The sequence below is a fragment of the Leptopilina heterotoma genome, unplaced genomic scaffold, assembly GCF_015476425.1.
Source record: "Leptopilina heterotoma isolate Lh14 unplaced genomic scaffold, ASM1547642v1 Lhet_166, whole genome shotgun sequence".
Lineage (NCBI taxonomy): Eukaryota > Metazoa > Arthropoda > Insecta > Hymenoptera > Figitidae > Leptopilina > Leptopilina heterotoma.
In genome coordinates, this window is record NW_025110882.1 from 955,484 (window position 1) to 981,542 (window position 26,059).

General features: G+C 29.0%; 3 protein-coding genes across 14 annotated transcripts in view; 2 read left to right on the forward strand and 1 right to left on the reverse strand.

Annotated features, from left to right (window-relative positions):
* LOC122499152 (diphosphomevalonate decarboxylase) lies at nucleotides 1–3,238 on the reverse strand. The gene is made up of 9 exons (XM_043607295.1): nucleotides 2,843–3,238; nucleotides 2,151–2,221; nucleotides 1,979–2,046; nucleotides 1,735–1,778; nucleotides 1,484–1,635; nucleotides 1,092–1,259; nucleotides 611–904; nucleotides 367–528; nucleotides 1–301 (listed from the first exon to the last, which is right to left on the reverse strand). The coding sequence occupies exons 1-9, from the start codon at nucleotides 2,892–2,894 to the stop codon at nucleotides 143–145; spliced, it is 1,170 nt and encodes a 389-aa protein (XP_043463230.1). The 5' UTR covers nucleotides 2,895–3,238; the 3' UTR covers nucleotides 1–142.
* Nucleotides 1,555–20,243, forward strand: LOC122499149 (carboxyl-terminal PDZ ligand of neuronal nitric oxide synthase protein-like). Of its 10 annotated transcripts, none has more exons than XM_043607291.1 (14): nucleotides 1,555–1,691; nucleotides 3,901–4,054; nucleotides 5,430–6,037; nucleotides 9,443–9,599; nucleotides 12,851–12,922; nucleotides 13,055–13,144; nucleotides 13,247–13,305; nucleotides 13,409–13,517; nucleotides 17,257–17,467; nucleotides 17,575–17,699; nucleotides 17,968–18,165; nucleotides 18,283–18,459; nucleotides 18,975–19,235; nucleotides 19,469–20,243. In XM_043607291.1, the coding sequence occupies exons 4-14, from the start codon at nucleotides 9,492–9,494 to the stop codon at nucleotides 19,940–19,942; spliced, it is 1,884 nt and encodes a 627-aa protein (XP_043463226.1). In that variant the 5' UTR covers nucleotides 1,555–1,691; nucleotides 3,901–4,054; nucleotides 5,430–6,037; nucleotides 9,443–9,491; the 3' UTR covers nucleotides 19,943–20,243. The 10 variants fall into 10 exon arrangements, with proteins under 10 accessions (XP_043463226.1, XP_043463227.1, XP_043463221.1 ...); XM_043607292.1 differs by having other exon boundaries at nucleotides 17,980–18,165; XM_043607286.1 differs by having other exon boundaries at nucleotides 5,430–5,668; nucleotides 5,761–6,037; nucleotides 13,055–13,305.
* Nucleotides 19,832–26,059, forward strand: part of LOC122499148 (transmembrane channel-like protein 3) — an 8,529-nt gene continuing 2,301 nt past the window's right edge. Inside the window, exons 1-11 of one of the 3 annotated variants that reach the window (XM_043607282.1) lie at nucleotides 19,832–19,960; nucleotides 20,964–21,237; nucleotides 23,113–23,254; nucleotides 23,341–23,527; nucleotides 23,620–23,854; nucleotides 23,974–24,162; nucleotides 24,253–24,488; nucleotides 24,586–24,777; nucleotides 24,840–25,088; nucleotides 25,193–25,262; nucleotides 25,484–26,048. In XM_043607282.1, the coding sequence (XP_043463217.1) occupies nucleotides 21,040–21,237; nucleotides 23,113–23,254; nucleotides 23,341–23,527; nucleotides 23,620–23,854; nucleotides 23,974–24,162; nucleotides 24,253–24,488; nucleotides 24,586–24,777; nucleotides 24,840–25,088; nucleotides 25,193–25,262; nucleotides 25,484–26,048 (2,263 nt within the window). In that variant the 5' untranslated portion in view covers nucleotides 19,832–19,960; nucleotides 20,964–21,039. Of the gene's footprint in view, nucleotides 19,961–20,402; nucleotides 20,766–20,943; nucleotides 21,238–23,112; nucleotides 23,255–23,340; nucleotides 23,528–23,619; nucleotides 23,855–23,973; nucleotides 24,163–24,252; nucleotides 24,489–24,585; nucleotides 24,778–24,839; nucleotides 25,089–25,192; nucleotides 25,263–25,483; nucleotides 26,049–26,059 lie in introns of those variants that run through there. The other 2 variants (XM_043607281.1, XM_043607283.1) reach the window with 2 other exon arrangements.

A 26,059-nucleotide genomic window follows, 5' to 3' on the forward strand; every position in this document is an offset into this window, starting at 1 on the left:
TTTATGTAGAAAAAATATTTATTTCTTAGACTTTTTACCAATCTTGTATAATATTATTGTCATATATCACCGCATAAAACCTTGAATAGTGTAAAAATAATTGTTTTAATTTCCCTAATAATCATTTTGATTTATAACAGTATTAATCTGTTTTAAAACCCTTTATTGGAAGACCGTGATTATTCAAAAGGTGATTTTCCTCATTTTTTAGAATTTTTGGACCTTCTCCTACACGTGTGTGTATCGTGTACTTAAAAAGTCCTGGCAATTGTGGTTTAACAGTCATTTTTTTCAACAGGTCCTGAAAAATTACATAATTCAAATCTCATAATTTTTCAAATGAAGTTCAAAGTAAGATTAAATTACCTCTGAAAGTTTGACAGCTGAGACTGGAATCCCTTTCTTGTATTCAACGTCTGCATCATTTGGAGGTGGAAAATAGTGATTCAAAATTGCACTAAATTCAGGGACGTCTTTTTGAAGCAAATATAACGTTGGATTTGGACCAGCATCAAATGTGTAAGCCACCTTAATTAAGAATTTAATTAAAATTCCACGTTTTTTAATTTAGAAAATAATTTTCTTTTTTTCAATGATTGAATAAACAAACCCTAGTTTCGTTGACAGCAGAATTGTAGGCGTGAACCAATTCAATGGCTAATTGAGAAATGTCGTTCATATAGGCACAAGGTGGATATGTATCCCGACAAATTGCATGAAATTGATTCGAATCCTTCATTGTCAATAATGCAAATTGTTCAAAATTCTTTTCTAAAATTACCTTCTCCATTTGTTTCGCTACTTTTGGAACAATACATTCCGCCCTGTATTTTAATAATTCGGAAGTCTCGACACTTCTCTTCATTCCTTCGGCACTTGAGACTTTTTTCCTGTCGTCTTTCACCTGGTGAATGATTGAATATTTAATTAATGTAATTAATTTAATTAAAATATTGAATATTAGTTGAAAATATTGGTATTTCAGCAAAATATTGGTAAATTTATTCAATTAGGAAATCATAATTAGGAAATCTTAATTATCAAATTCAAGTTTTCCTAATTATCAAAAAAGGAAAAAATGGATCACTCACGACTAGAATAAGGATTCTCATTTCTGGCCAATGATCAGCTGGGGCAATTTGTCTGGCTGTGCTGTCACTTCCTTTTGGATCAGAACCCATGTGCCATCTCACAAATCCTCCCATTGTACTTCGACAGGCAGATCCTGATCCTGCTCGGGCAACTGCACTGACATCACCCTTGAAAAGTAATAATTATTTTAATTATTTAATTTAATTTAATTTAATTGAACTCCGAAAAAGTTTTCTTCTAGTTCATTTCAATTTTGTAGTTTGTACTTTATTCGTAATTTACAATTTATTAACAATTATATAACTAAATATATAATTAAATTACTATATTAGTAAAATAGCGGTTATTTTCAATTTAGAAATTTTCAAATAATAATTTTTTTCTAACAAACCTCTACTTTGTACAGTTTGGCCAAAGCGGTTGCGAAACATGCATAACCAGCAGCACTTGAAGCTAATCCAGCAGCAGTTGGGAAGTTATTTTCTGAACAAATGTGAATTTTCCATTGCAATACATCATTTTCAACTTGGGCACGTTTCTTCACTGTAAAGAACAAATTATATTGACAAATATTTCCACAAACAAATAATTACGTTTGGGTAAGTCATTTTTTTCTTATTTTCTATCATAAATGTCACTTACTTTCTTGTAAACAATTTTGTAGCCGTTTGTTTATCGTTTCTTCCCTAAAAAAGAATTTTGTGTCTTAAAATAATTTGCAACAGAAAAATGAAGCTTTTTTGTAAACAATAACAATTTTTATCAATTTTATGATAATTTTTATCAAGAAGGCAAAAATGATAAATTATTAAATGTTTACCACGTTTACAACTTTTGAAAAAAAAATTTAAAGGATTTTTGTGTAATAATTTTCTTTTTAACTTACTTTCCATTGAGCCAAATTTGATCTTTTTTAAAATCAGGACTAGCCATTATCGTTGTCTTTGCACATAACTGAAAAAAATTTCAATTATAATTTCTAATGTAAAATATGTATTTTTTTTTTGTAAAAAGTGTATTTAAAATTTGAATATTATAAATATTGTAAAAAAAAATACCTGCTCTGTGTCTAATGTTGCACTAATCGAGTCATTTATAGGCAGAATCAAATTCTCGTCTCGTTTTCCCCCTATTGAAAACAATTACTTTTTAAATTAGCCAATTCATTAAATTATTCTCTCTATAGAAATATTTATTTACTAATTTTTTTTAATAATAATTTTATAAAATAATAAAATGTTTATTTAAATAAAATGAAATAGGTATTTTCATAATGATTATATTTTAATACAATATTATATACAATAATATATTATTAATAGTTATAATATAATTTTATATTTTAAATAAAAGAAACTAAAATTATATTTGTAACTGAAAATAAATCTGAAATTCTTATCGCAATACACTAAAGTATTCTAATTTGAATATGATAATCATATATGCCTTCAATTCTTTAACATGCAATAGTTTTAAATGATTATTTCAATCATAAATTTCTTTTTAACTCTTGGAAAAAAATTTTTGCGTGAGCAATAAAAAAGTAAAAGTACAATTGTACAATAATTAGAAATATGAAAACATGGATTAAATATACATAGTGATAATTAGAAAATACTTTTTTTTACTTTTCACTTACAAATACTTTTTTGTAAATATTTAAAAATATTTTCAAATATAATTTTTTAATTATTTTATTTTCTTAGGATTTTATTAAAATTTTAGTGTAATTATAACGAAATTTACTCACAGTATTTAATAACAGCAATATTAACAGGCGCAATACAGGTGATTGTAGACATTTTTTAAAATTGTTTTGCTTGGCCCTTGTTTAAATTTGAAATAATATTGAATAGAAAGAAGACAGCTATGTCAAATAATGTGAGCGGAAGACTTTTCACTTTTCACCTGATTTCTCTTTTATGAAACGTTTACTGTATTACTGCTTATTATAATATGACATTATTAATGTTAAAAAGTTGTTTCTTGAAATAATTTTTATTATAATTTTGTTTTTCACTTGTATGTCATAAATTATTATAATTAACAATTTTTTTTTCAAGCTATAAGCAAAAGTCAATCAGAAATTATTGCATTTGTTATACCGGCTTTGGCACTTTGCCCGTTCACTAAGAACAAGGATTATTAAAGAGCCTGGTTCACTCGCGTGTTGTGACGTAAGACTATCCGAACTAAAGAATCAGGGCTGCAGACTAAAATCAAATTTACTTCTTCTTTTTAAATGAAAATTTTTGTTATTTGAAATTTGTTATTTTTATTTAAATATTTTCTTATTTTTTTCATGAAAATTTTTTTTTAGTTTTCGTTGCTACTTTTTTTTCTTTAAATTCAAAGCGTTAAATTAAATTCGAATTTTATAAATTGAAATTTTTTATTTAATTTTGTCATTAATTTTTAATTTTAATTGCAGGATTTTTGTATTTTTTTGTCACTTTTTAATTAATGAGATAAATACAAATGTATATTTTTAATTAAATAGAAGAGAAATTGAAATCAAATATCGAAACTATATATCACTAAGTTTTATAATTTAAAACTGTAGATATTTTTAAATTATAAACCTATGCGTAATTTTTTATATTTTTCAAATATCAAGCAAAACAAATATAATTTTTTGCAAAAATTGAAAATTTTGCAATTTGCAATTTATGAAATTTGAAATTTTTTAAATACAAATTACAAAAAAGGAGAAAATGAGAATAATAGGAAAATTAAAATTTTTAAAAATTAATTACATAAAGAGAAAAATTTTATTTTATAATAACATTGTTTTATTTTATTCCCCAGGTCTCAATAGTGCATGCGTCCCTGTGAAGCAAATGGCAGATTGAATCTTTCGAAAAAGAAGAATCATTTTTTTATGGACCTTGGTCCAAAACTAAGACATTCCAAGGTATTGGATGCAAATTGAAATGGAAAAATCTTGTTTCCTAAATGTTTCGTAAGTATATATTTTTAAAATGAATAGGTAATTTCAAATAATTTTAAATTTAAAATAGAAAATATATATTTTGTTGCTGTAAACTGGTGCCATCTGACGACATCATTCAGTTTGGCGGATAATTTTAAATTATTCTTCCATTTATGAGAAGAAATTTTTATTATTCCTCGGCTCTTTTTTTGTAATGGAAAAATTAAAAATTAAATTTAGCTTCACCGCTAGGTATTTTAAAAATTTTTTATTTATTAAATAATCATATTTTCATTATTCTGAAACTATTTTTTTTGGAATAGAAAAATCAAAATATTTCATTAGCTTTACCGAAAGGTACCATTTTTTTAATTTTTATTTTATTCTCTTTCTTTTCTTTATTTTATTTGTTGCTTTATTTTTGTTGCGTATATTTAACAAATGTTTAAGAAATAATTTGTTGCTTTATTTTTGTTGTGAATATTTAACAAATGTTTAAAAAATAATTTGTTGCTTTATTTTTATTGTGTATATTTAACAAATGTTTAAGAAATAATTAATTAATTGTTTTCTGATTTTTTAAAATTTCGTTTTCTACAAATAGGTATAAAAAAAGAATTCTAATACGAACATTTAGAAATGATGGATAAAAATATTTTTTAATGAGTTATAGTCTAGTTCTGTCTCTAGACTATTTTAATCTATAATTGGGTTAGGGCATTTTATTGAAGACAATATTTATCGAAATCAGTTTATGTAACTGATAATAAATTATTATTTATGTATTATATATAATAAATTTATAATTTTATATTCACATATACAAATTTTATATTTATTTATTTGTTTGTTTTATTGTTAATTTTATTATTTATTTGCATGCAGTACTAAAAACGATTATTAATTATAATGTTTATTTTTTATATATAAAAATATTTTCCTTTACAAAAAAATATGCCGACCTTAAAAAGTTATAAACTAAATGACACCTGTACTTGAGTGTAAGTCCTATTAAAGATTAAAATCGAACGTGATATACACTTGTATAGATTGAGGTCTTCGTCATTTGCTAAAAATGAAAATATTAAATTCTCTTTTTCTTTGAAGAATATATGACAAATATTTTATCCAAGAATGGTTCGGAAAAAAATGTTTATGATAATTTTCGATACTATAAAAAGAAGAAAAAACTCATCCGGTTTTTGATATGTATATATATATGTATATTTGTCTTGGATATAAAATGGTAATATAATATCATTGGAAATAGTATCCAGGTGGTCTTTACACACCATTGTACCTTGCAACCCCAATGCTATCCATTCTTATAGCTTCACCCTGATAAATCTTTCAGACATATTCGAGAACCTAGCTTTATTAACGCAAAGTTTTTACTCTTCCTCAGGTTGTGCTGTTCACCCCTCGACACAATATAGAAACGTGTGTTGTCATACGGAGCATATGTGCTGTGCAATAGTGTGTCTCTTTTTTGCCTACTCAGAAGTACAATTCACCCTCGGAGCAATATAGGCAGACAAAGAGAGACAACCAGAGACTTGACGTCAGGCTTGTCTCTCCCTCTCCTTTGGCGCCTCTCTCAAAGAAGATCGAGCGGAGCAACCTCCAGAGAGTCTTGGCAAGGCGGTAGGTCTATAGCTTGTCCCTCTGTTCGCGGTTTAATTCTTGAACGTGGTTTTTTCTTTTTTGTTATTGTTTTTTTTTCTTCAATTTTACAGTGCCTTGTAATTGGAGGAAAAGAGGGATTTTGTTAAATTATTGTGAGTGACTTCAAAGAATCAAGCACGTGTTTTGTTACTGTACGAGAGGAATGCGTCATGCCTTTCTCATGACAACATTCTCAAACCTCTCGCACCTTTCGATTAAATTCAAATGAGTTGTGACGACGCAGCAGCCGACAGGAATTAGCCCCAGTGAAGAATCCCGCACTGTGATTTCAATTTCAGAATCATGCCCTTTTTCTTCAATATTCATCAAGCGGAGACTTTTATCAAGGCAAGACTGTCATAAAGTAAATTTTTAATTATTTTTCTTTTTCCTAATTTTTTATAATACTCCATGAATCTCAATTTCAGAGAGTTAAATTAAAGAATTGTTCAATCTAGAGAAAAAATTATTGAGTCTAGAGAAGAATAATTCGATTTATTTATTTTCGGAACAAAGTGATTCTACCTTTGAAGATTCGGTATAGTTATAGTTTCAGACAAAATTGAGAAAAAAAAACTAAAGTGGAGAATATTAAAGTAAAGAGCATTTTTAGAGAAAAGAAGATTGATCGAAAAAAATTATAAAATTGACGAAAGTGAAAAAATGGAAATAAATTGCTAGAAACTTGTCAATAGGAGAAATAGTGAAAGAGAAGAAAGAGTTGTTGATTTGAAGAAAGGGTTTTTAGAATTGGCAACAACGTTGCACGCGAGTTTCTCGATCGGCATCGACTTCGTCCTTCAGCCCTGGAGCATTGACCCGGCGGTCTGGACGAAAAGAAATAAGACAATGGGCTTTAAACCTTTTGTGGCAATAAAGGTAGTGCGGACGGTGAAGCCAAGCAAGTGAACCGAGTGTCCTTCCGTGTGTGAGGTTTATTAACAGAAGGGTGCGATCATTTTCATAGGGTGCAGCTTCCGTCCAAGTCTACTTATAATCGGCAAAATAAAAAATCGAGTCTGATTTTTTGAACGGGGGTCACACACATATACACACATTGAGAAAAAACAACTTCCAAGAAAAGCGAAGCCAGTCTTCTTCCCCGTGTATCGTATGTGATATGAAGTGTCCGTGTTAGTCGCCCTCTCATCTATGTGTACAACCACCACACGTTTGTTTGCTTCAGCAGCCGGCGTTGTCCGCATGTTTCGCGGTCGGCTCCATGCTGCCTTCTTTAAAGCTGCATTCACATATATCGAGTTATAGAAGTTCCGAGGTGATACCACTTTTTTTACATTCTTCTCTCTCCCTATCTTCTTCAAATTGCATCTCCGAACATATTCTCTCTTCTTTACCATTCTCTATAATCAGAATTATTTTATGGAATTTCATTTTTTATCAGAGGTTTTCTTCTCCCCAACTTCGGACAATTAAAAAAAAAAACGATACTTAATCTTGATCTGTTATTTATTAATTTTCTTCGAGGAATTAATTCTTTTCTATCGCAAATTTTTTTGTAAAAAAATATTGTTTTTCTTCGAAAAAGTGTAATATACGAAAATAGAATGTGAAATGAAAGGAAAAATTTTTTCCTAGTTATAAACTGTATTTAAAGTCAAAAATAGTTTACATGCTCTCTACTTGTGCGATTCTTGTGTTTCTTGTGTTACTTGCGTTTCTTGTGCAAGAAGAAACTTTGTAATATTTCGCTTTGTCCTAGATGTTAAAAATTAAATAAGTGAATGTTTATGAATATTTTATTATCTTGAACTATTTCATATATTTCATTTGCTCGGAGAATATATGAAATACATCAAAGAGGGGTGTTTACTCGCGTGGAAATCTTTGAATTCCAAGGGGGAAGTTCATGTCCAATATAGAGAAAAAACTACTAAATTATTAATTTTTTTGAGTTCAATGAAACTTTGCTTCCCTTTTATTTTAAAAGCAGTGCTTAAAGTTGTAACTAGTAATAAAGTGTTATTAGCAATAGTAATAATAGTGCTGGTAAAAAATTATAACAAAAAATAATGAAAAATAATAAAAGACGGAAAAGTACTAAAAAGCAATAAAAGACGATAATTGCTAAAAATAATAAAAAAACAAAAAGTACCAAAAAGTAATAAAAGACTAAAAAAGAATAGTATATTAATGTCTAGAACTTTACCCAAGAGCAAGGAGAGCAAACATTTATTGTCTTAAAATTAAAAGAAATGAAACTATTTTCGCAAATCTTAAAAATGGATTTTTTTTCATAAAAAAAAACTTTCGTCATTAAGAAGAAAGGTTATACGGAAAAAAAACTCGGGGAACTGTAAAGGAAAGTTGAACTTGTTCGAGAGCAGTAATTGTTGAAAAAGGAGAAAAGAGTGGTGTAAATAGGCAGTTATTTCTTCAGAAATTTCCATTGAATGAATAAATTTTCAGTTTAACTTGTTTTAAAACAATGCCAATTTTTTTCATTGGACTAAATTCCATACCTAAATCCGCAAACAGTTAAAACTTTTATGTTAAGTGTATATTTTTGTTTTTCAATTTCCAACACAAAAAAATTGACGGAAAAATAAAAATAATTAGCTATTATCAGACTTTCGGGTTTCACATTCTTTTTTCTCTCGTTTCTATCCGCTTATCTCTTCTTATATTTCCTTTGTCTTCTACACCTTTATTTAATTTTTTCTCCGAGTGGTATAATATTTACTTTTGTGATCTCGAAAATTTTGTTGTATTCTAAAAAATAGTTTCTTTTTGTTGGACAATGATTTTTTGACACTTTCGTTTATATAAAACGACAAATTAAAAATAAGTAACAAAAATTAGAAGAAAAAATCGAATTTTTTGTAAAAAAAAATGGAAAACGTAAAAAATGGTAAAAAAAATTTCGAAAAAGAAATCGAAACTAGTAAATGTAAACAGTTTGGTTCGTCTAATGTTAAAATGAGATTTTTCTGAAGAGAGTCATTCATGCCGCTCGTATTTAAAGAAGAGGTCTTGTTTACATTTGTATTTTAGATATTTATTTTTTAATTTGAGTCTAGAAATTGATGTTTTTTTTAGTTAAATAACAAATAATGATTTTCATTTGTTTTTTGGCTTAGTTTTTATTTTGTTTTTTACTTCAGGAAAATTTTTTTTTTCCTTATTAAAAATTTAATTATTCTAGTTTCGAAAAAAATTGCATTTCAGTGCGTTTGGAAAAAATTCCATCAACTAAAATTAGATATTCGCTATACAAGTCCCTCTTTATCTTTCGTAAATATACTCGCAAACATGGAAGACCCTTTTCTTGGAATTTAATTCGCCACCCTTTACCAAGAATGCTAATCTTCGTAATCCTATAAATTTACTGAATTTACCTGGAATACTTAACAAAAGCACGCGAATTTTATGTATCGTAAACTATTTATTGTTTTAGAAGTACTTTGACAAAATTTCTCCTAATTATTGAATTTGAGCTATTTTTTTTAAATTCAATTGTATTCCTTATTTGGTTAATAAAAATAAAATTTTTTTTATTACGTTCTTGATAATTAAATGTTTGAAAAATGATAAATTTTTCTTTTGAAGAGAGAGTTTAATATTATAAACCTAAAAGTTGTAAATTACTAAGTAGTAAGTAAATATTTTTCCAGATCAATAATCGATGATTGAAGGATATAATTATTGATTTATTTTTTTGTCGAAAGATTTCTAAGCTTTCTATTTTATTTCTTTTAAATTTTATTAATATTTTTGTGTTTTTCTTTGTTTCAGTGGAAATAGAAGAAGAAAATTTTGATCGAATGAAGTTGTTGGGCACAGTATGCCCTCTAAGAAGCAATATAATCTCGTGCATAATGACGAGTACGACACGCGAATACCAATCTACAGTGACGAGACGTTCCACCGTGGTATCATTTTCCACGCCAAGGTAATTCGATATACTTTATAAAACACTTGTGTTTCCTATAAAACAATTTTATCCATGAGATTGGCACTTGATCGAATCAAACGAACCATTAAAGTCTTGTCTTCCAACTGGAACGACTTCTAAAATAATCATCAATTTCTTAGAAGGAGAAGAATTATCTTTTGTGTAAGTACTTAATTATCTACGATCGTTTTTTCCTTTTTTTCTCCTTTTTTGCTTGTATTCACTTCCTCGCTTCTATTTCTGTTTTTTCCTTTTATGGATTAGGTATTCAATTTTAGCTTATTTTTCCCCTTTTGTTTCAATTTTAATTTTTTAACTTTAAATCTTCAAATTTTATTCAATATTCAATAAAAAAAAAAATTGTTTATAATAATTTATAGAAAATTTTTTTATTTCAGTCTATGTTTTGAAGTTTTTTTCTGAATTTCAAATTCACTGGCTTCGGTGCTTTGATAAACGGGTGAAAAATAATGTCAACGAAGCTCCCGGCCATAAAATTGATGAATTTTCCTTCGGCAAGTTTCACTGATGTTGATACGCAAGAATGAAGTTGTGGAGAGAGGGCGAAATTTAAAGAAAAAAAAAGAATGGGAAAAAATTGAAAACCAGAAACGACAAGGGATATTTTTAGAAAATTTTGCCGCTGGTCTTCTCTAGTATACACCGTACACATGGTGACGGCACTTTGCACGTGTTTATTTCAGTAGCTCTCATTCCAAGAAAGACTGAAAGCTTTGTACGTATGACTCGAAACTGCCTACTTGCAGAGTAAATCTCCGTCATTCTCGATCCATCCTCTTATGATCCATCTGTCTTCACTTATACATTCGATTCCAATTCAAATTTATTGGCCTCTTTTTTTCAGGCAAATTTCTTCTTTTTCAAAATTTTCAACGGAAAATTTGAAACATATTTCCCAAATATTTATTTTGTGAGACTAAAAAAAAATTTCGACGGAGAATGTTTTTTTGATTAAAAGGGAAGAATAGTTACTCAGGTATTTTATCGAGGCAGACAGATTATTTCTTGATGCGTAATTGACGTAAGATTGTGGGCGGACAGAAAATTCTTAAGAGAGACTCTTCTCTTTATTATCCATTCATTTCTTTTACTGAATGCAAGAAGAAGGAAATAATATTCCGTTTCCCAATGGAAAAAAGTTAGAATATTCTTTTTCCTTTGACAATAGATATTTTCATCATTTTTTTGACGAGATTCTAAATTATTAGAAAAGACAATTAGCTTTTACCGTTTCTCCAAATGCTGGAGTTTCTTGGAAATTTTTTATTATGTACATGATTTACTTCTAGTTTGAAATTGTGATGTACCAGGCGGAACCATCGCCTATTTTCATCGAACTGAGGAAAATTGGTTCAACACCTGGGTATTTGGAACGTATTTCCTCTTTGAAAGTATTTTTATTTATTATTTTTTATTTGTAAATGTCATGACATTTTTATCGATTTGAAAAAGTAAGGAAAATCCGGGCTTTACACTCGTCTACTAAAACCTACTATTTACCACTGTTTTTTACGATTTGCTACTATTTGGATACTTTTTTTAGATTTGTGACACTAAAAGCTTCTTTTCTCTTTTTTTTGGGAGAATTTGTAACACTTCAAATTCGATGATAGTTGAAATAGAAAAATAATTCTCAAAAATTGTAATAACATTTTTTGAAACGATTTAATTGTTTTCGAAATGACAATTATTTTCACTACTATACTATTTTAATAAAATTCCACAAAAGAATTTAATTCTATATATAAAAGGATTTTGATGAAATTCCTGGCAAACATTCAATTATTTTCATAAATACTAAAATTTTTAAACCGGAATTCAATTATTTAAAATACTTTTCATAAAATTTTGCGAAAAAAATCTATTAAAAAAGATTTTTATAAAATTCTTCGCAAAAATTCAATTCTTTTCACAAGCAATAAAATTTTTCACGAAAAATAAATTATTTAAAAAGTTTTAATAAAATTCTTCACAAGAATTCAATTATTTTCCTAAATAATAGCATTTTTCACGAGAATTCAATTATTTAAAAAATTGGAATAAAATTCTTCGGAATAATTCAATTATTTCCTCAAATAATATAATTTTTCACGAAAGTTTTAATTATTTAAAAAAAATTATATAAAATTCTTCGCAAGAATTCAATTACATATTTTCAAAAGCAATAAATTTTTTCACGAAAATTCAATTATTTAAAAAAATTTGAATCAAAATTTACCCAAGAATTTAATTATTTTAATGAATAATAAAATGCTTCTGATGGATTCAATTATTTTTTTAAATTTGAATAAAATTCTTCACAAGAATTCAATTATTTGCCTAAATAATAAATTTTTTCACGAGAATTCAATTATTTTCATAAATAATAAAATTTTTGTCAACAATTAATTTTTTTTTAAATATTGATACATTAGTATTTATTTTTGTATTTAAATAATTGAACTTTAGTTGAATTTTCCAATAAAAATTGATTTAAAAATGAATTTCAGTTAAAATTTTACAAAAAATTTTACATTGAAATCATTAAAAATATTTTAATTCTTGTGAAAAAAAGTATTTAAATATTTATTTAACAAAAATTATTCGTGTTTTGAATGTAATTTAATTTAGAAATTACGAAAGAAATTAGTCTTAAAAAAATTGTAATTAAAATTTTTTGAAGATAGTTAAATTCCTATAAACAATTTAAATTAAATTTTATATTTTAAAGAATTTTATTTCTTTACATTTAAAAATTATTTTTAAACAGAATTGTATTCTTGAAAGTTTTTAATTAAAAATTTATAAAATAATTGAATTTTGTAAAAATTTAGAATTCAAGTTATTTAGCAAGATAAGAATAAAAGTAAATATTTTTTATGAAAAGTAGGAAAAACTCAGAATCAAATTCATGTGAATCGTCTAAAACGATTTTTTTTGTCGTCAAAATTAATTTTCGACAGCAACTTTTTTTGACTACTTTTTTCAGTATTAAAGCTACTTTTTGCTACTTCGGAAATTTAATTATCGAGTGCGAAGCCTGAAAATCTGAGAACTAAACAAATAAATTTTTCTCAAAGAAAAAATTGATTTCTAAAGACACGACAAACAAAATTATGGGAAAGAAAAATTGCTGAGAAGAAAATTTTCTCTAGTTTTGTATGTAAATTCGAAAGACTGCCAATCTCGCTGTTCATGAATAGCAAATTGATGTACAATCATTATTATTTTTTTCACTTCTTTTCCAGTTCATTGGCTCTATGGAGGTTCCACGTCCAACGAGTCGACTGGAAATTATGGCGGCGATGCGAAAAATTCGCGTGAGTACTAATTTTCAATATATAATGAGTGAGAGTGGTCCATATATGTATGTAGAATTTCCTCTCACTGCATATATATCGCGGATGTAAACAGTAGCAGAGAATAATTGTTTTTTTTCCTTTCGCTTTCAGTACGAGTTCAAGGCCAAGGGGATCAAGAAGAAGAAAGTGACGCTGGAGGTCTCGGTTGACGGTGTTAAAGTCACATTGCGTAAGAAAAAGGTAATTCTCGCGAACTCGTCCGCTGAGGAAGCACCATTGATTGATCGTTTGTTTTCGATTGGATTGGAACCAACTTTAATGCGATCCTTATTTCCTGCACAGAAAAAACAACACTGGATGGACGAGAACAAGATGTACCTGATGCATCATCCAATCTACAGGTAACAATCCTTTTCTTTCTCTTTCTCTTATTGTGTTTGCTTACTATCGAGAGAATTTATTAAATTTTACGAGAATTATATTAAGAAAAATTTTTATTTTTAGGATATTCTACGTCTCCCATGATAGCCAAGACTTAAAAATATTTAGCTACATTGCCCGTGACGGCAGCGGTAATTCCTTTAAATGTAATGTCTTCAAATCTAGTAAAAAGGTAAGCGGATCTTTAAACACTCTTGTGGAGAAAAGAATTTAATTTCAAAATGGTGAACAATTTACTATTTTCAGTCATCAGGAACTTTTTCTCTCTCTTTACGACTCTTGGATTTCAAAGACCCTCTGGTGACTAGTTCCGCTTGAATTGTTTCTCATTTCTGTTTAAGTTCTATTCTTGTATAGGATCATAATTGCGCGCAGGGGTTTCGCGCTGTAAACTTGCAATCTTATGCGACCGGCTAAATGACTTATACAAACGTGCAGGTGTGTATGTTGCAAAAAATGTATATATACAATAATTTCGCGGTGCACGCCGTCGTCTGGCGCTTTATCAACTGACGTTATTGTGCTTCTAAAAATAAATATTTAATACGCGCGCGCAATGATGACACGTGGGTGAGATGACGTTTTGGCCGCGTTTCCATTACCTGCATTTTTTTTCTTTCTTCTTCTTCTCAATGTTTTTCATTCTTGGAATGGTTTCTTATTTTCTTCGAACAATGACACTTGACCTTTTTCTACAATTAGAAGCACGCTAAAAATAATTTTATTCACATTGAAAGCTCATTAATAATTCAGAGAGAGATGCTAGTGAAGATTCGCGTTTGTCTCAATATTCGAGGTTTCAGTGTATTATCAATTTCTCATGACTCACTTTTATCTAAATTTAAAAATCAATTCTTAATATCCAAGTGTTAAAAAACGGGGGTTAATGACAAATGTTCTGATAATTTTTATACAGACCAAAAAATTAATCTTGTTGAGTAGAAAAATAATTTTTCCCATAAAGAGAATTGGAGCGGATAATTATTTCCATTAAAGAATAACTATTTTCTTTTCTGAATATAGCTGCGACTAATAACACCTTTCTTGATATTTCGAAACTTTTTGTCATTCTACTCTTTCTTTCTTTTTTGCTCTCCTTTTTCTTCGTGTTCTTTTTTCGCAAATGACCTGACCTTTGAGGAAAATTGAAATATCTCTGAAAAGTGTAATTTCGAGTTTTGTTCTCTGGCAATATTGGACGCGATCCTTACAAACACCAACAATGTGTGTTCCGATTATATTTATATACGTATCATTCTACTTGGAATTCTATAAATAACGTTCAACTTTTTGTTATTTATCAAAGTGTTCACTTTTGCAAAAGTAAAACATGCTCGATAAATATTTTTGTCTATGATAAATAATGCCAGATGAATTGCGGAAATGATTACTCTCCGACAATTATGTAAAAGAGTCACAATCATTTTTCTCCAAATAATCCCCTCGAGAAAAATTCTATTTGGCATCTATTATAATTTATTTGAACATTTTCACGAAATAATTTTATTTATAAAAATCGTTTATATTAAAATTTTGCAAATTTTCTAAGTGGAAAAAAAATTGTTATCCGGGAAAATTCAAATTGTTATCAATTTGAATTTTCCCGGATAACAATTTTTTTTTCTACTAAAAATATTTCCAGAAGGAAACGGAAAATTCGAAAATAGATTAATTTACATTTCGTGTCTAGTCCAATTATTATCACATTTAGGAATGGAATTTAGAGTCAACGATGATTTATCACTTTTCGAAAAGAGGAAAGAGAATTTATTTTCTGCTTCGGTTCAATTATTTTCTGTGTTTTGGTGAAATATTAAAAATTCGTTGCATTTTTGAATGTAGGATAAGAAACCCAAGTTCGATTGCGGTCGAAACTCGTGACCTGGAGAACTCGATTTGCGACGTCTACAATAGATATATGCGAAATTGGCAGAGTTGAGTTTTGCAAGATGAAGGAAAAGACAGACGTACTACAAGAGTTTGAGAAGCCAACAACTTTTATCCACCCACCCAATTCACCTAAACCGACTAACTCGACCAATCGACCAGCCAGTCAGCCATCCGCTTCTTCACCACACGCGGCGTGATAAATCCTCGACACAAACTGCCATCGTGAATCCCGCAGAAATATGAAAAGAAAGCTTTCTAAATATCAAATTTCCACGTGAAAAATAATCTAAACTGTAAAATATTAGCGAATTTTTCCTTCGGGTCATAGTGCATTGGATTTACCGCTAAAGAAAGAAATAGTAGAAGAAATATTACCAAGTTCTTCTTAACATCTGTAAAAAAATATTTTTTATTTTTAGGAACAAGAGAGAAAAATTAATTTGTTATCAAGGGAAAAGAAGAAAGAAAAGAAGACTTTAAAGAATTTGGAAGAACTTTTTAATAACGAAAAGAAGGAGAAGGAAGATCGCGCAGAGAATTTGTAATCAAGGAAAATTATTCAAGGACTAAAGAATTTGGAAGAACTTTTTAATAACGAAAAAAAGGAAGAAGAACGAAAGATTGCAGAGAATTTCGTCAGAAGAAGGAACAAAAATTGTCTTTCACCGCAGCGACGTCGGAATTATTTGACAGTGAAGAAATGTCAAAGACGATCTTCAAACGAAACTCGAAAACGTTTGTGAGTCAAAATTGAAAGATTTAAAACCAAGTAACTTGTTTATCACCCGACATAACTTGAATCACTTTTAGAATTGACATCTTCATTTTATTGTCTACACAATTTTGACAAATGACATGTTAGCCGGGTAATTCTCCAATTTTACTGTCAAGAGGAAAAGTTCATCTGCCGAGACAAATCATTTGTTTATATACACTTACATGACATACTGCGCATTCTTCTGACCTTGTCTGCTTTTTAAAAAGAATCTAAAAGAAAAATTATGTTTCAAATTTGAATTTAGCTGAGGAAAAAAGTTTCGAATTTGAATTTAGCTAAAGAAAAATGTTTCGAGCTTGAATTTTTCGAGATAAAGGAAAAAAATGCTACGAGGTGGATTGGCGAGACAGGCCAGTATTTTGGCCGATGTCACGGCGACTGGAAGTGGAAATTCAAGTCCCGGAAGTCCGGTGGATGTTGAGGGTCCCGCGAGACCTAGAAAGAAACTATCATTTAAGGAACCGGAATTTTTCGGTTATTTGAAATTGAAAAAACCATTTTCGAAGAATAAACCACAACCGTTGATTGAGCATGTTCCCTCGACTCCTGAGGAGAATTTGACCGATAATCTCTTCGATGAAGATGATGAGACATTTAAAGCCGAACTCGAGGTGAAGTTCATTTTTCTTTTCTTTGATCTTTTATATTCGATTGCAAATTAACTAAATCATTAGTTTTCTAATTTCTTTTTTTTTATTTTTGTGTTTTCAATTCCTCTTTCTTGTAAATGTAGGTATATCTTTTATTTTTGTATATTTTTTTTATTTTATCTTTTGTTTTTTTAATAACAGTATTGTTATTCAATAGAATTTTTAAATTAATAATAGATCAGAGAAAAGAAAAATTCTCGATCAAAATTGTCTTCATATTTAAAGCTACAACAGTAATTTAATTTGAATCAGACGACGGAATGTTGGAAAGTTAATTCGGGCCGTAAGATTTTGCGACTGTCAGTCTTAATTATATTGGGAGAAATTTAGAACTCGATTTTTCGGTTCGTGGTGAATTATATTTCTAAATCTTACTCCAAAATTTGTTTCCAAATTCTGAATTTTATCAGTGACGAATTTTTTCTTCTTCCCTCTTGTATTTTTTTCTTTCTTCTTCTTTCTAATGACTTGTCACTGCATTTTAAATGATCCACCGAAGAAGATGAAATCGATAAGTTCGATTCGCAGGAAGACTGTGGAGAAATAATTTTTATTCAATTCGAGATATTTTATGGAAAATTGGAATTTTTCAGAGTCAAGCAATGAGAGTGGTCCGAACGGTGGGCCAAGCTTTTGAAGTATGCCATAAACTCAGCATCACTGGTGCCGCTGATGATAAAGAGCGAGGCGACAACGACAGGAGTAGTAGGGATTTAGAGAATATTCATCGTGATGATGATTACGATGATCGCGAAGAAATTGGGAGCGATCAACCACAGCCTTCCCCAACTTCACTTCACAAAGGTAAATTCCTTTTTATTAATTACCAATTATTACCGGATTAGTTTAGTCAAATGCGATTTAATTAATTTTTTTCTACTTTTTATCTCGCTTTCTGTATTTTCTTTCAGACATGTCACTTTTAGGTGATGGCGAAGACGTTATTCCAGATCAGACTCCAATGTCCTGTCTCCTGAGATCTCATGAAGTTCCAATCACAACAGCTTCTGCCTCCCCTGTCGGGCAATCCCCATCGGTAGATTTAAATCCATTAAAAACATTTTTTTCTTACAGTATAAAATCAGGAGCGAAAAATTCCATTTTTCTTCAATCAATTTTGCAAATTTTAGTTTCAATTGTAATTTTTGTAATTCAAAATTTGCAAACATACAATTTTAGAAGGGAGTTGTTAACTTTTTTAATGTAGAACTCGATTTTCATTGCATTCAGAAATTAAAATGAAGAATGAATAGAATTTTTCGTCTTGAATGATAATTTGAATGGCCACTAAAATTGAAATAAAGTTCTTTTATCAGGGAACAGTGGCATCCGAATGCGGTGGATTGCTGGCAGGCGGTGAACTCACAGCGTTGAAGCACGAAATTCAGTTGCTTCGCGAAAGATTAGATCAACAGAATCAGCAAACTCGCGCTGCGGTGGCGCACGCGCGACTTTTGCAAGAACAACTCGCTGCAGAAACTGCTGCTCGCATTGAAGCTCAAGTAATATGAATCACAATTTGAAGACATTATTAATTAAGCTAATTATTTTAATGTTGATTGACATTTTTTTTTTTACAAACTTGACCTCTGTAATTCTTTTTTTTTTCATTTTTTCAGACACAATTGCTTGTTCAGAACAAGGAATTGCTGGAACACATCGGTGCATTAGTTGGTCATCTACGTGAACAAGAGCGTCTGTCAGTTGGACATATATCGGGTCAATCACAAGTGCCAGGTTCGGCCAATGTGCCACCACAAACACCAACAATCCCCGATTTACCAGGTCTTGGCCAGGTAACACTCTACCGCATACCTTGAAGTTTTGCGCAACATTGTGGAACATTGCTTTATCCTCTATTAATTAATTAATTTATAAAGTAACGTTAACTATAACAATGCATTCTTTTTTGTACATTTTTGATACCAGTGTAACCGCCTTTTTAAACTTTTTTATACCTTTTTTTTAATAAAAAACATTTTTGACAAAAATGCAAAAATTCTTGTTTTGTGATCAATGTTGACTAATACAAACGGCTTTCTTTAAGAGACACAAAATTATCGCTCTTGGAATTCTTTTGAACAAAATTCTTTGTTGGTAAAAAAAATAAAATTCCAGTGAGTAATAATTATTGCGTCTCAAGTGTTAGGTAATATTTGTGTTTTGCGCCAAAAAAAAAAAAATGGAAATTTCCACTACGAATCCTGTGAATGGATATGTGTAGAGCTGCTAAAAAGAGTGATGCTAGCAAAAAGGTGGCCTTGAATTTTTGAGAAAACTAGGCTTTCCTGTAAAAAACCGTTTCCCTCAGCGTCAGAATTCACCCTGGGAATTGGAACCGCCGACTTTTCCGTATTGCTCTTTTCAACCACATCCAACTGAATCGCTATTGTATCCCGGCAATTCGAACAATATTGGTCTTCAAGGAGCCGACCAATTACACTTTCAGACGCAGCTTCTCGAGAGGCTGCACAATATCAGTCCATATCAACTTCAGAGATCTCCGTACACCACACCGTCACCCTTTGCCATGGGGACAAGTCTGCTGATTCCTCCAAATAGCAGGCACTCGGTAAGTTATCAAAAACTGGCTGAGTTTTTTTTGCTACAAAAATTCACCGTAAATATACTTGAATTATTCATTTTGATTTTATTTCAATCAATTTATTAAAAAATTTCAATTAATTTCAATTAATTTTTTGGAAAATTTATATGAAAATTTTGAAATTAAAAAAGCGAAACAAAACTCAGCCAGTGAATAGTATAAAAAGATTATTAACGTCATTATCAATTTAATAAAAGTAGTTGACACACTCCTCGCAGTTCTCACCTGGATCCATGTCATTAAGAGTTTCACAGCCGAGTAGTTTCACATCGTCACCAGTGATGTCGCAAAAAATGGAAAACTACATGATTCCTGGACAGGAGAGTAATTACAGTAAAACGTTAAATGCTGATAATCGTAAGATTGCTGCTTCTGTTGGAGATTTAAAGAAAGGGAAAAATGTTTACGATGAAATACCGCCAATTGTACTTGATCCGCCACCACAAGGCAAGCGTAATGAAAATTTATCGCAACCATCTAGGAGTAATTTGACAATTCGCGAGGAAAATGAAACTCAAGTTCAAAAGGCCAAGGAGAGGGAGAAAAAATTAGCGAGTGTACTAAGAACACCCGGACCACCGCCATCGAGGACAACCAGTGCCAGATTACCGCCAAGAAACGATATCATGGGTCAAGTTAAACGGACCACGTGGGCTCGTCACACAACCAGATAATTGAGGATCACAAAATTAGTAACTTCACATACTTTTTTCTAAAATTATTTATTCAAGATATTAGATTTTTAAACTAAATTTAATTAAATCGAAAAATTAATTGACTAAACTAAAAGTTTTTTGAATTTGTTTAGTTTACATTAAATTTGAATTGAATTGAAAATTTATTTAATTAACAATAAATAACAATTTATGAATAATTCGAGGAACCTCTAAGATAGCACAAGATTTCCGAAAAAGAAAGTGCTACACTTATTTGGGAATTAAAAAAGTTTTTATTAAAAAAATATTTAAAATGTTATTTGAATTTTCAGTTATTTATCAAACAAATCCATTTTCCTTTAATTTTTGAAATTGAATTATATTTAATAAATTGAATTGAATTAAAATATTTAATTAATATTTGTTGATATTTCTTCACATTTATTTAATTGGAATTTTTATTTTGAATGTAAAATTTTCTATGAGAGAAACTTTTGCAATATAATATAAAATATCATTTTTAGTTGTCAGCTAATTAATATTAAAAAAAAATGTTTGCTTTTCTCATTAAAATATTAAATTTCGAAGGAAAGAGGGTGTGTCCGACACTTTTCTGGTAAATAAAAGCCTATATAATACATTGCTTTTTCTACATGTCCATAAGGGTAAAAATTGTCTTTGAAAAGCGCACTTTACGTGAACAGTGAGCATTTAGCACTTGCCAATTAATAACGCCGCATTCATTAGCAAATGTAGCAATTTTTCTGCGCTTCATAAAGCGCCAGTGAAACTCTAACGTCGAAGGGATAACAAACGAGCAGCTCGCTTGAATTTTCGACTGGTTGACAAATATTTATTATTTGAATTATATTTGATTTTAAAATTATATTTATTACAATTATATCTATTGTTAGAATTATATTTATTGTTAGAATTATATTTATTATTAGAATTATAATTATGTTTATTAATCTACATAATTTCAGTAATTTCAATACTTGTTGAATTTTTTTTCACAGTTTTCAAAAATATTTCACAGAGACTTTTAGAATAGTTTTGCAACACAAATATTGAGACGACAAGAAAAAAAAAAAAGATTCGTGGCTAAAGAAATCATGAAATCCAGACAGTGGGAGAAAGGGAGAGAAATTATAATTCAACCAAAGAAAATAGGAATTACAAATGATGGAAAAGTTTCAGAAAGTCAAGATATTGATGCAAGTGCTGAGGAAAGTTTTCAATTTTCAACGAAAAATAATAAAGAATCGATTGGAATTCTACGAACAAAATCTAGTTTTCGTCAATCACGACAGGTAAAAATAAAAATAATTTCTAAATTCATTCTACTGTTTACATTAATTTATCTTATTATTTTCTTTTAATTATTCCATTTATTTTAGAAAGAGATTAATGAAAATTTTAATAATTCCATTCATTTAAGAAAGAGATTAATGAAAATTAGTTTACGATGAAAAATTAGAATTTCTTTGTGAGAGGCGAAAATGTTTAGATTAAAAGGTATATGATTTTGTTAAAGATATGAAATTTAAATATACCTTCGTTTGAGCAATTTTTGATGAAAAATTGAAGGCACGCGAAAGATCAATTCATTTTGTCTGCTGTTATCGATTTTCAACAAAAAAAAAGAAAGAAGAGAATAATGTTTTTACACGTTTTTGTGAAAATATAGCACATATAATATTGTATAGAAAAAGGGAAATTTTGTGTGTTTCTAGAAGTGGCGTGTCTAACGATTTAGTCGCGAGGGTTAGTTGAAGTGATTAGCTCTCGGTTTAATGGGTGGAGTCACACAATAATAATTTGTAAATACTTTGACACAAAAAAATCAATTACTTTTTAGATAATTCGATATTTTCAAACTAAAATTAAGAGTAATTATTTTTTCAAAATAAAATTAAGAGTAATTTATTTTTTCAAATAAAGTTAAATTAAAATATTAGGTACTTTTGTTATTAAAGAATATTATTAAAATTATTAAAACACTAATTAATATTGAAAAAAATTCTAAATGTTCCAGTAAAAATTTTTTAATTATTTTGTACCTCTTCCACATTTTTTTCTCTTAAAAATAAGTAGAAATTTCGATTTCATTGCAAAACGAATGTAAAATTAACTTTAAATCCCAATATTGTATGAAATTTCTCGTTAATAATGTTTATGGAGAAAAAAGATAACATAAGGTGACTGAGGGTGTGTAATATGAAAACGGCACGCAATGTTAAGTGTCTCGTAATGTAAAAAAATCGAAAAAATAATACCGAATGAAGGGACAGATTTTTTCTCTCATTAGGATTAGTAATTAAAAATTCAAGAGTCTGTCTTTAAGTTTCTTTCAAATTTTTGTAACTCCTTAGAAAAAAAATCATTGTCAAAATTTTTTTCAAAATGAAATGAAATTGAAATGTAGAAAATTTATGTCGAAAAACAAATTTTTTTACTTTTTTTGTAAAATATGTAAAATGGAATTTTTTCTCTGATGAAAATGCTAATTTTTTTTTTCTGAGTCGAATTAGCAAGAGTAACAGATGTATTAAATGTAATATTTGAGAAATTAGTGAAAAGATGATGTCGTGCCTTTTGATGATTAGAAGAAAAGAAATGATTTCTAATTAATAGCTTTGTATGTAATACAGAAGTCTTGTGAATAGAAAAGGCCACATATTAAACTTTGAGTCACCTGCTACAAAATACTGCAAAGGTGCGGCAGGGGTTATGAGAATATGAGGTTGCTTCGTAAACTAGAATTGACCAAGTTGGCAGTAGCATTCGTGATTTAATACAGTCCATATCTTTTTTTTCTTCCATTTGTTATCCGCTTTTTCCTTCCTCTCAATACAAAAATAGAGAAAAAATGATTTCTTCCCATTCTTCGGGTTCTGAATTAAATATTCCACTCAAGTGCCTGCAAATTTTCAAGTGTTTAAATTTTATCTTCACTTAAAGAAATTGTAATTTTTCAAAAGTATTAGGACTTATATTTTTTTTACTCCACATTTCAAAAATTTAATTTATTTTCTACTTTGAAGTTTATCCAAATTTGAATTACTTTGAATTGTAATTACTAAAAATTATATTTTTCAATTTTTGAAAATTAAATTTAAACAAATATTTTTGCTTACTTTTTAGAAAAAAAGTTTTTTTAAAATTATTTTAAAACATTGCTTCAGGAGGAGAAATCTCTACAACCAACGGCGGATCGTTTATCGGTTTCATTTGCTCTTGATGGAAATAGAAGCGAATTTAGTAAAGAAAATAATAATTTTAAATTGGAGAACGTGAAAACTAGAAATTCGAAAATGACTCAACGGGGTACTTTCAGTTTTCTTGTTTTTTTAAATATGGAAATTTTTAATTTAACAAAATTAACAAAATCTGATCACCATTTGGATGAGTAGATGGACAAGAGGAACCTGGAGAGGAGGACGATTATTCAATTTCTGCTTGTGCTATTATTCAAAGACGTAATTCAACTCGAAAAAGTAAACGAAGACACAGAAGAAGATCATCTTCTCCATTTAATCCCGAAAGTCTCGATGCGAACGTGAGACGAAGATCTTCTGTTTATACAACGAGTTCAGGAGAGTAAGTTCAATTTTTTAAATTAATTAATATAATAAAAATTCACCTTTATTTATAATTTGTTCAGTTTCGATAAATACTTTATTAAAATTTAGTATATCAATATCCATGGAGGAAAGAGGGGAAGAATTAATTTTTGAGAAATTGAAACTTCATAAGGAAGTTCTAAGTGGAATCAGGCAGCAACCTTGGCCTCTTCGGAGAAAAATTAAACTCGTTAGGCAAGCCAAAATTTATGTGAGGCAGCATGAAGGTGCTCTTCATGACAGACTTGCCCAAAGGCACAGCACTCGAGATGTTTTGGCAAGAATGTCAATTTTACTCGATAAGGTAATTTCTGAATCTTATTTTAATTTTACTTTCAATAAAATTATTAATTTAATTAATTTATTTATTTATTTATTAGTAAAAATGATAGTACTTAATTAGAAAATATTTACCTTTCCCAGAAATGGCAGTACTATAAACGTGAAATTGTCAATATTCAAACATTCCTAATACCCTGGGAGCATCGAATAAAAGACATAGAATCTCATTTTGGATCTGCGGTCGCGTCATTTTTCACGTTTCTTCGATGGCTCTTCTGGATAAATCTCGTCATTTCCGGAATTCTAACTGCTTTTATCGCTATTCCAGAAGTAAGTTATTTTCTCCACAAAATTCTATTCTATATTTTAAAAAATACAAAAAAAAATTTCTTGAAATAAGAAACTATTAATTTATTACAGATATTGATAGCGGTTCCAAAAGATGCGGGCGAAAGGAAAATAATGTTACCCGACGAACAAATAAAATCCAAGGAACTATTAACTTTATGGGAATTCGAAGGCGTCTTAAAGTATTCCCCATTTTTTTACGGATGGTATACGAATAAAAAATCGAATAAAATTTATCAACTACCCATGGCGTATTTCATCACAAATCTCGTTGTCTATACCTACAGTTTTGTCGTCATTTTACGAAAGTATAAAAAATATATTTTCATGATTTTTTTATTTAAACATTTAATAAATTATTGTTTTAAACATTTTTTACATATCTTTTTCTATAAATTATTTAAGGATGGCGAAAAATTCTCGAATGAGTAAACTATCGGAAAAAGAAGACGAGTACGCATTTTCGTGGAAACTCTTCACCAGTTGGGATTTTATGATTGGCAATTCAGAAACATCTGATAATCGAACCTCCAGTATTATTCTCGGATTTAAAGAAGCTCTACTTGAAGAAGCTGAGAAGGCAAAAGCTAAACGAAAGTTGGTATTTTTTTTTATTCAATAAAATTTTTTTCTGTAAGTAAAGAATTTTATTTTTTTAGTTGGAAGACATTGGTTTGTCGAATATTTGTCAATTTGTCGGTTTTGTTCCTTTTATCTTTGTCCGCTTATATTGTTATTGAAATCGTCGCTCGAAGTACTCAGCCGGAAGCAAATAGTAATTGGTGGAGGCAGAATGAGATCACAGTCATAATGTCACTTATAAATTACATTTTTCCCATTTTTTTCGAAATACTCGGCATTCTTGAAAATTATCATCCGAGAAAACAATTAAGACTACAACTAGCCAGGTATTTTAAACTTAATTACTTGAAAATTCTTCAATTCACTGTACTTTTCTAATATTGATGAAAACAATTTTTTTTAATATTCATAACAATTTTTTCTTTCACAGAATCATGGTGCTTAATCTTCTCAATCAATATTCACTAATTTTTGCTCTCTTCAGTAAAATTGACGATATGGTAAATAATTGTTGTTTTTAGAACAAATTCTACAAATTAGATTACTATTTAATTAGTAGTATAGTTTTCGAATAATTATTTTTCAATAATTAGTTTTTCGATAATTAGTAATATTCCAAATTGATGGAAATTATTATTTCCAATAATATGATTGCCTATAATTAGTTAATTGGATAAATTAATAACTTTGATTATTAAAATCAGAAAATATTTGTTTTCAGCAAAAGCAACTACAAAGTTTGAAGCCAAATAAAACGAAAATTTCCATTTCAAATTGCAAATATCTTCCGAAATCGTGTTATGAATTTAATCTTCAAAATGTGACAATGTCTTTGGCCTCTTTGAGTCTTGTGTTGACGAATTCCTCTCAGATTGTCTCTCCGTTGGAGAAGAAAATTTCTGTAAAAGACGATTTTCTCAACGAAAATGAAACATTTCTTCATGTGCCAAAATTGCATTATTTCAATGATCTCTCCTCGTTAACGACACAGAGTGTAGAAAATACAAATGAATATTCTGAAACAACAATAATTTCTCAATTTACAAGTGAAATTTCTCCGGTTACTAATGAATTTTATAAAGAATCATCTCAAACAACAGAGGAAGAAATAGTTGAAACGACTTCTGAAAATGATTTAACGACTGATTTTGATAATTATCACCTCGAGGACGATGATGATCCACACGTGGACTATACTTATTACGATTTTTTAAATATTTCCGATACTTTACATACTTTTGTGAATTCTACTCCAGAAATGGAAATATCAACAGATACAGATAAAGGTATTTTTTAA

Excerpts from the sequence above, each read along its gene's own strand:
- LOC122499149 (XM_043607285.1), top strand. The coding sequence starts at position 9,492 with ATGCCCTCTAAGAAGCAATATAATCTCGTGCATAATGACGAGTACGAC. Across the intron at positions 9,600-12,850 it reads GTATCATTTTCCACGCCAAG|TTCATTGGCTCTATGGAGGT; the intron begins GTAATTCGATAT and ends CTTCTTTTCCAG. Across the intron at positions 17,700-17,967 it reads CTGTCGGGCAATCCCCATCG|TTCTTTTATCAGGGAACAGT; the intron begins GTAGATTTAAAT and ends ATTGAAATAAAG.
- LOC122499152 (XM_043607295.1), bottom strand. The coding sequence starts at position 2,894 with ATGTCTACAATCACCTGTATTGCGCCTGTTAATATTGCTGTTATTAAA. Across the intron at positions 2,047-2,150 it reads CAACATTAGACACAGAGCAG|TTATGTGCAAAGACAACGAT; the intron begins GTATTTTTTTTT and ends AATTTTTTTCAG. Across the intron at positions 905-1,091 it reads TGAGAATCCTTATTCTAGTC|GTGAAAGACGACAGGAAAAA; the intron begins GTGAGTGATCCA and ends ATCATTCACCAG.